At 35.7% G+C, this 9,287-nt stretch overlaps 1 protein-coding gene across 1 annotated transcript; it reads right to left on the minus strand.

The window, feature by feature from the left end:
• Positions 1-243: 243 nt before the first annotated feature.
• LOC137723136 (probable WRKY transcription factor 13) lies at positions 244-5,613 on the minus strand. Its single transcript, XM_068462334.1, has 3 exons — positions 4,892-5,613; positions 4,471-4,716; positions 244-797 (listed from the first exon to the last, which is right to left on the minus strand). Exons 1-3 carry the CDS (start codon positions 5,296-5,298, stop codon positions 620-622), a joined length of 831 nt encoding a protein of 276 aa, XP_068318435.1. The 5' UTR covers positions 5,299-5,613; the 3' UTR covers positions 244-619.
• Between the last annotated feature and the right edge of the window lie 3,674 nt (positions 5,614-9,287).

The raw sequence follows: 9,287 nt of genomic DNA on the forward strand, positions 1-9,287 counted from the left end.
ATACAACCTTAACTTTCTTCGATTTCCACCATCGCTCTTAGAAGAAATCTTAACCCCAAATGAATATTTTACAGAGTAAAATCCATGAATGAAGATTCAGAACGATATTAATTAAATGGTGAAAGCTGTGCAAAAGTTGGGAGTACAAGAAACAATAGTGTTATTTTCATTAGCGTATTAGAATAGGAGGCTTAACAAAACCGGTTATCGAACAAAACCGGGTATCAAAGCCCATGCATGTTAATTATGGATCTCCAATGCATTGAGAAGTTTTAATTGTAATCAAAACATAAAGTGATATACGATGTATTATTATAATATAGGTGAACGACATAATTGATACATCTAGAATATATTTTTCAATGTCCCTCCACTTCATATACCGCCTTATATTCCAGATACACATAAAATTTCTCAAATACATGCAGTCAAAGACACATGCATACACAACCACAGTGCAGCAAGCTAGGTATAATATGCGGGTGATCGTTTGAATCCATAACCAAAAATAAAAAATAAAAAACACCAAACAAAAACTAGAACTGCAAACAAAAACGAAAACGAGAGCTCACGAGGCTATTATGAGTTAATATACAGTAGTCGGTAGCAGTCTGGCTAGCTACCAGAAGAAGTTGTTCAGGTGCGACGGAGATCGTGAATCTTGATCATCAAGATCATGAGATGGAGAATGTACGTGTCTCCCTTCATACGTTGTGATCACCATCCTCGGGTCCTCGGCTAATCGCTCTACTCGTTTCTTTACGCGGCAGTTATCCATCGTACAACGATAGTAACTCCTGCAAATCAGTAAACATAAACGTACTTAGTTCAGTAACAAGTGAAATTCTCATAATAATTGGTGCTATAGACTAATTGCACTTCAGGTCTGGGAAATGTCCAAAGCTCTTCAACTGCCCTAGTTAGTAGTATGTTAGGTTTAAAATTTTCACGGGACCTACTTATGGGACCTATTTAACCTCGAAATTCCAAGTCAAAATATGATTCCTGGTTACTTTAGCAAAATAAAAACGATTTCCCTTTAATTAAATACATGCAGCACTCACCCGAAGGCTAAAGTTGCACATGTTTGCTTATGATTCAATTTATTGACTATCGGCTTTTAGAAAATCTTAATTTTTTCCCCCACAAACTTACTCAAAATCTTCATCTATTCATTGATCTCCTATGGAAAGTCATCTCTAGCCGGACTTGTAATTGAAAATAGATGCCCATATGGCTAGAATACGAATTTGAACTACACATTCGGACAAGAATTAATCTGATCAATGATATTAGTAACTAGTAAACCACACATTTAAGCAATAATCAATGATACAAATTTAATTAAAGTTGGTAGTGAAATGGAGAGAATATCTAGACAGATCAAAGGATAGAGACAGTGTTCTAAAAGACCCGGCTAAGGGGCTACACACCATCACGATTAATCCCTCAGCGTTTAAAAAGATAAGAAAGGACGCCTATACTTGCCTAAGCGCCCACTTACGTACCCGCCTCGACCGCCTAGGTCGCGACTCTAACTTAGAAAATAGGTCTAGCCTGCGTAAGTCGCGACTCTAACTTAAACAAAAGATAGATAACTTCCACTTTGCATTTTATTTTTTAAATAAATAGTAAAAGACTTGTTCGATTGGATGAACACTCATTATATATGCTTGTTCCCCATGTTCTGTAGTACTTTTAAAATTTATGTGTTATTCTATTTTGCAATTCTTGTATTCTAATACATTTATGTATTTTTTTGAAATATAAGTAGACATTTATTTATATGTTATATAATAAATTCAATTAGGGTTTAAAAAAAGGCCTACATCATGCCTAAATGTCTAGGCACTAGGTCTCTATGCTTGTTGCCTAACTAGTACCTTTTAGAACCTTGAGAGGAAATGGAAGAAGTGCTCTCTATGTTTTTGTGTTACATAACAGGCAGATTATAGACAGCTGAGCTTTTATTTATAAGCTCCCTAACCCTGGCAGCAAACTAACTAATTTCTAATTGAAAACGGCACTTAAAGTGCATTTTCATGATCTATTTGAATTTTTACTAAGAATTAGTTTCAAAAATATTTTCACAAAAAATGTTTTCAATCATTTTAAAATCACTTCTAAATGAGTCCCAAGTCGCTAGCTAACCCATAGCATAAGAATCTAATATCACCAGAACTTAGGTTATTTTTTTGAATATATAGTGAGCTTCAATCGACAGATCTCTCATATAAGCTTATTTGAGGGACACCTTTATAGGGCCAACTTAACAATGTATTTCAAAGAGGACAACATGTGGGTACTAATCAATCAATATCCAAATATATTATCTTTTTAAAGGGAATTGTTATTGACACTCCAAATTTCTCATTCTACACTCCAAACTTTCTATATTTAGAAAGAAAAATACACTTGTAAGGAGTGTAGAATGAGATTTTTGGAGTGTCAATAACACTTCCATTCTTAAATGGTCCACTAATATTGTAACACGTCAAATAAAAGTTCAAACTCTCTTCCTACTTTGTCCCAACTCTTGCTATTCCTAGAACCTAGACGGTTTGAGCCACTAAGGACTATGATTCAATAATATTCTTTTACACTTATAAGTGTAAGGCCTTGAGTTTTACTCCGATCTGTCGTCGAGTTCGATACAATGATCTATTTTTCCTTTTTTTTTTTTTTTTGGCCAAACTACTCCATCTAACTTAACACACCTAACTCTTATGGCAAAGTTTAAATACTTGGACAGACCATTTTAAAGGTGGATTTATTGACTCATTATTCATCAACAGTAAAAAATCCTTGTCAAGTTCAGCTTGGGGTAGGGTTTTTCAATATTTGTAAGATATTCTAAATAGATGTCAATCATTATTCCTACTTTTGACATTGTATACATTTCTTTCCAAAAAATAAAAGACATTGCATACAAATATAATTGAACACCACAATTAATCATTCCTGAAGAAAACAGGAGACCATACAATTCAACAAATGAGGCCTATGTACATATGATTATGCAGGCTATATATAGACACATTCAAACTTCAAATCATATCTGAAGAATTTTGCTGCACTTAATTGCAACACCTATGGTGATAAAGTGGGGCATGAATCTCAATGCCAATATAAAAGGAATAAAACAAAACTGCTTCAGAAAATGTCATATAATATACGTAATTAAGGTAATATTCTCTTCTCTAATAATTTGACAAGTTATATTATAAGTTGACAGACTGTTGAATTGTGTGCAATGCACAGATTGAAACAAGATTATACCTAACTAAGATCAACAATCTCGATTGACACTGGCAGGAGAAAATTTATATATATGCATATATTTTGACATTTGAAGCTGCAGTGAATCAGTAGAATGTCTGTACACAGGCATGCACTACAGCCATGCAATGTTTTCAGAGAACGAGAACTTTTCCATTCAAGCAATACGTATATAGATTCCGAAATTTCGATATAACTTTGGACCATTTGGTAATATTTTTGTCTCAAACTTTGAAAAAGCAAGATAATGAGAAAGAAAAATATAACAAATGGGAGGATCTAGAAGAAGAAGTATATGCAGTGGTGGTGCGTAAAAGGAGACATACATGCAAACTAAAATCATTTCACATTAATCTCTTTCTTTCTTATTATGTTTTTTATTCATGCTCTATTTTCTCCACATCTTTTCACCAGCATGAGGGCTACCATGACCAACAACCCAGGTAGCCTTTTTTTTTTTTTTTTTTTATTTAAATAAAAATATAATACATATATCTTTATATATTTTAAGGTAATTCATCCTAAGTAAAAGCCTAATACATATATCTTTATATATTTTAAGGTAATTCATCCTAAGTAAAAGCCTAAGCCTTATCACTCATTATTAACACAAGTTAGTATGTCATTGGGTATCCTAGAGAAATTTGTTTACTCAGTTACTGAACAGATTTCTTCAATGGAACCTAATTTGTGGAAGGTACATTAATTCAATATTTCATGAAAAAATAGTCATTTCCGGTACCCCAATGTTATCCATCCCCTTAATTATTCTGCTTTGGCATATATATGATGATTAACTGGTAAACTTTGTATAATTGATCAATCTTTGCACACTATAATGAATTTTATATCATATGAATTTCATCTTTGAAGAGTAGTAATAATTATAGTTCTTTTTGGAAATTGCTTTTGCAATGGCTACATTTACCATCAAATCTCCAGCACTAAGCCTAGCCTGTAAAAGCCTAATGATGACAGACAATGATACCAATGACAATAATAAAAGAGAGAGAAAGAAAGAGAAAAAAAGGAGAAAAGAGGGAACACATCATGTGTAATGGGTACAAGCAGTAGAGCTAATATTTCCAACGAGACATGCAACTAAATTTTTTTTTTGGACTGGTAAAAGCAAAAAAGGAAGGAAAAGGGTGAGGAAAATGATCAGTACAATCTGAATTTATGCAATTATACCTTGGATGCTGTGTGTTCTTTACCACTTTCTGTCCGTACTTTCTCCACTTGTAACCATCATCAAGCACATCGACATCGCTCAGGGTTTTGAAGCAAAACCTAGGCTCCCTTACCTTCCTCCTAATTGCCTTCATCTTCTTCATCTTCATTGCCGAAAGCCCTCCTAAATAAGGATGATGGCTGTCGTCTCCGCCGCTTGATCTCTTGCTGTTCAGGCAGTACTCATCACTCGCGTCTCCCCATGCCCTAGAATATAAATACACAGAAATGGTTTCAATACATATTTACATGATTAATAGTAGTGCATGTTATGCAAAACTATAATTATAAGGTGTTAAATTAAGAAAATGTTCAAGAAGAGTGCATGGAGATTAATTAGAAGGGGAAATAATTAAGTGTGATATACTATATATTAGTTTACCAGAGATTTGCGGTGGATCTTTGCAGAGAAAGGAGATGGCCATGGGGTCCTCCTCCTCCTCCTCCTCCTCCTCCTCCTCCTCCTCCTCCACCAAATTCAGAACTAGTAGTGATGTTATGATCTTGTTTATGCCTCAGTGGAGGAGTAAGTGATGGCCGGGGGACTAGGGTTTCAGAGAGAGTGGTAGTTGAAGGTGCATCATCAGAAGCTATGCTAGCCGTGCTCAAGCCGCCTTTGAGAGATTGGTGACCTACCAAGGGCAACGATGAAAAGGTCAAGTTTTGTGGGAAAGGAAAGAAATCCATCTGTGTATTACAACCCTCTCCCTCTTGATTCTCAAACAAACCCAGCGGTTGGTGGTGGTGGTGGTGGTTGAGAATGGCTGCCTGGGACGTTCTAGATGCCATCTCTCTCTCTCTCTCTCTCTCTCTCTCTCTCTCTCTCTCTCTCTCTCTTGTATATATGGTGTAGAGGATCGATAAGAAATACAATTAAGGTTATTAGCCTTGTAGGGAGATGATAATCCAGGTAAATCTTTCTGGGAAACAACCATACGCAAAGTTTAGATTAAAAGCACCAGGGAGGCAGGGCCGCAGGAGGGTCTCTCTCAAACTTCAAAAGAAATATAATTAAGGTTATTAGCCTTGTAGGGAGATGATAATCCAAGTGAATCTATCTGGGAAACAACCATACGCAAAGTTTAGATTAAAAGCACGAGGGAGGCAGGAGGGTCTCACTCAAACTTCAAGGATATATACATGGAAAAGGAATCACCTATAAATAACACATGACTACAACTTTCCCTTTGTTACTTTTCCCCTCTTTTGTTTTTGGACTGTTTTATTCACACCACGCATTGTATTAATACATCATACATACTAAAAATACCAACATCTCTTTTTAAATTAAATATTATCCTCCTCTCACTTTAATTACTTATCCAAATTACACTCACACTACACTTACTAAACAAATTTCAACAAGTATCCACCGAAACTGTAACAGATATTTGCCGAAATAATATAAAATTCCAGTAAATGCTTAGAGAAGTAGCTGTGTATGTTGTCAGTATGCTCTAAACTAAGAGTACGTAACGCATGAAACAGTTCAATTTTCAGCAAGTATTCTCAGAAATTATCTTCACCTCTTCAGTTGAAACCTACCAAAAGATCATCGTCTTTACAGTAGAGACCTACCGAAAACCTGTACTTATATATATATGAAGTCATCTTTATATTTTATATTTTTTTATACATATATGAATTCATAACTTGTGTGGAGTCTCCATACAATCGTTTCATGTTTTATTCATTAAAACAAGTTTTTTTTCCTGAACGTGTTGTCTTTTTATAGTTATATGGTTTTGTTCTACAATGAAGGATGGAGTAGGTTTGAGAACTTAAAGAAAAGGAACCTTAGGATGCAAGTTATCTAACGTTAGAAATGCCTTGGGGTGTATTCATAAAATATCTAGGGCCTAAATAAGCATTTCATGTCACATCCCGGCCCGGGACGGATCACTTACCGGGCCCGCTCCACCACCGTAGCACGATATTGTCCGCTTTGGGCTTACCGTTCCCTCACAGTTTTGTTTTTGGGAACTCACGAGCAACTTCCCAATGGGTCACCCATCATGGGATTGCTCTAACCCCCTTCTCGCTTAACTTCGGAGTTCCAACGGAACCCGAAGCCAGTGAGCTCCCAAAAGGCCTCGTGCTAGATAGAGATGGGAATATACATATAAGAAGTTGCTCTAGCCCCCTTCTCGCTTAACTTCGGAGTTCCTATGGAACCCGAAGCCAATGAGCTCCCAAAAGGCCTCGTGCTAGGTAGAGATGGGAATATATATATAAGGATCACTCTCCTGGGCGATGTGGGATGTCATAATCCACCCCCTTTAGGGGCCCGACGTCCTCGTCGGCACACCACGACCAGGGTTAGGCTCTGATACCAAATTGTCACATCCCGGCCCGGGATGGATTACTTCCCGGGCCCGCTCCACCACCGTAGCACGATATTGTCCACTTTGGGCTTACCGTTCCCTCACAGTTTTGTTTTTGGGAACTCACGAGCAACTTCCCAATGGGTCACCCATCATGGGATTGCTCTAGTCCCCTTCTCGCTTAACTTCGGAATTCCTACGGAACCCGAAGCCAGTGAGCTCCCAAAAGGCCTCGTGCTAAGTAGAGATAGGAATATACATATAAGGATCACTCCCCTAGGTGATGTGGGATGTCACATTTCATATTAGGACATATAAGTCCATAAATCCTAAATTTGAAGTAAGGTGTATTCAACAAAATTTGGAGTGTCTTATTGACACCCTTTTTTTTTTGTTCTTGTTTTGTTTTGTTTTTTGTGTCTCTAAAGACCCTTTCAATTTCGACCCAAAAGAAATATTTTCAAATTTAAAGATGAAACTTTATTAAGGGAGATGCAGAGTTTGAACAGGAACGCAGTGGGATAATGGTCCTAAGTACTATTTAAAAACTGAATTAATTAGCATTACATCTTCACTAACAAGGGTTATTTTACGTTATATTAAATAAAGTTAACCGTTAATAGGTCAAATATATCCAAACTAGTTCCTACAATCAGTTCAAACTAAACATGTGTCCTGCTCACATAGAGTACTAAATAAGTAAATAGTGCAATACATGTTGCCATTTGACCTCAAAAGCATGGAAAATACAGGTATCACAAGTCCTTGTTAGTGGAGTTTCACTGTTTTGTGGAGGTCAACAATATAGGACTAGTATGCTTAATCACCAAAAATTCACGTTGTTACAAGGGTTTATTTGCCTGCTTAATTACCAAAGTTTGTCGTTTAATTTGGTTGCATGGAGGCATGTGGAAACCCCCTCAAGCATAAAAATGAAGGGTTTTTAATTTTTTTTATTTATTTTGACTGGAGGGAACCGACAGTTGACATATAGATGAGTACACAATAATAGAACAAAAGATCTGAAATATAAGTGTGCATACAACTACAAGTGAAAATAATCACTCGCTGCAAAAGCTTTCAAAAAGAAAGAAAAAAGGAAAGTGAGGGGTTACACTTCATATGTCTAACTAATCAATTTCTCTGGATTATTTTTGTAGGGTTTATTTGGGGGCACCAAAAAGAAAGAAATATTAGAGGTAATGATGATGAATCTTGGGTGCAAATCTACCTCCTCTGCATCGGCCGTGAAGGTATCATTACAATTTTTGTGAAAGAGGCCCTATTTGACTTTATGCAGAGAAAAAGCTTCTCACCTTTCTAATCTCGCTTTTGCTATTTACTTTTGTTTATGCCTCACCCAACCCCCACGTCTACCACATAATTTCTCAAATTCCAAACCACCGTATGATATTGTTATCATCTCTTCAATTAGGCTTGGTAATCTTTCAATGCCTTTGAGGTTTCTTCCTAAGTTAGAAATGTTTGGTGGGCCTTATTAATCGATTTATTGGCATAATACTAGCAATCTGCTGATTAATTATTTTCCCAACTATAATTTAAGAATAATGGCCTTTTTGTACTTCATCCTATTGTTAAACTTAAGATAAAATGATTAACATATTACATATGGGTGATTTTATTGAACACCCCACAATTTAGATCTAATTTGTCGAGTGGAACATAGAATCGATTAGCTAAAGGCTTCACAACAAGTTTCACATTATATAATTTCTATTATATGTATCAACTTTAAAGATGCTCATAATATGGTGATCGTACAATGTGATCAAGATACAATTTTCAGCAGTGCTCTACCGAAAACATGAAAATATTTTGGTTTGTCTATAGAAAACTATTCAACCTTACAACTAGAATCTACTGAAATTTTATGGCAGCAGGTCCACACCGAAAATTCTTCAAAAAGTTAGTAACTACTGCAAGTCGAAATTGTTCAAGTTTTCAGTAGTACTCACCAAAATTATCCGGGGTGAAGACGAGTTCGTGTTTTAAATTTTGTTTTCAATTTACAGTTAGACATGTGTATTTTAGTGTACAAATTTTTGGTGTTATGTGGAGAGGGTGGGTATGAGATTTAAGTATTTTCATTTTGAGTTTAGACATATCGATATGTTCGATGGAGTAAAAACTAAAATTTGTGTTTTAATAATTTGAGCATGTTCATTAGAGATGAATATATGTTTCAGTTTGACTCTAAGTTAAAGTTTCACCGGATTGGGTATGTACATGAAACAATTGCTATACTTTAACTTAAATATAATATTTGAGTCCAAATTTTAGTTTGGAGATGGCCTCATCAAATGAATACAATTACATTGTGACTCATTCATATATGACGGGCAGTATCATGGTACGAATGTGATCATTAGAGAAATGTAGGGAAATGTAGGGATATAGATTTGTTGTCCATATGAAGAAATGATTTCATTCCAA

The sequence above is a fragment of the Pyrus communis genome, chromosome 1 (genome assembly GCF_963583255.1).
Source record: "Pyrus communis chromosome 1, drPyrComm1.1, whole genome shotgun sequence".
Taxonomy (NCBI): domain Eukaryota; kingdom Viridiplantae; phylum Streptophyta; class Magnoliopsida; order Rosales; family Rosaceae; genus Pyrus; species Pyrus communis.

Excerpts from the sequence above, each read along its gene's own strand:
- LOC137723136 (XM_068462334.1), bottom strand. The coding sequence starts at position 5,298 with ATGGCATCTAGAACGTCCCAGGCAGCCATTCTCAACCACCACCACCAC. Across the intron at positions 4,717-4,891 it reads AGATCCACCGCAAATCTCTG|GGCATGGGGAGACGCGAGTG; the intron begins GTAAACTAATAT and ends TTTATATTCTAG. Across the intron at positions 798-4,470 it reads AAGAACACACAGCATCCAAG|GAGTTACTATCGTTGTACGA; the intron begins GTATAATTGCAT and ends ACTGATTTGCAG.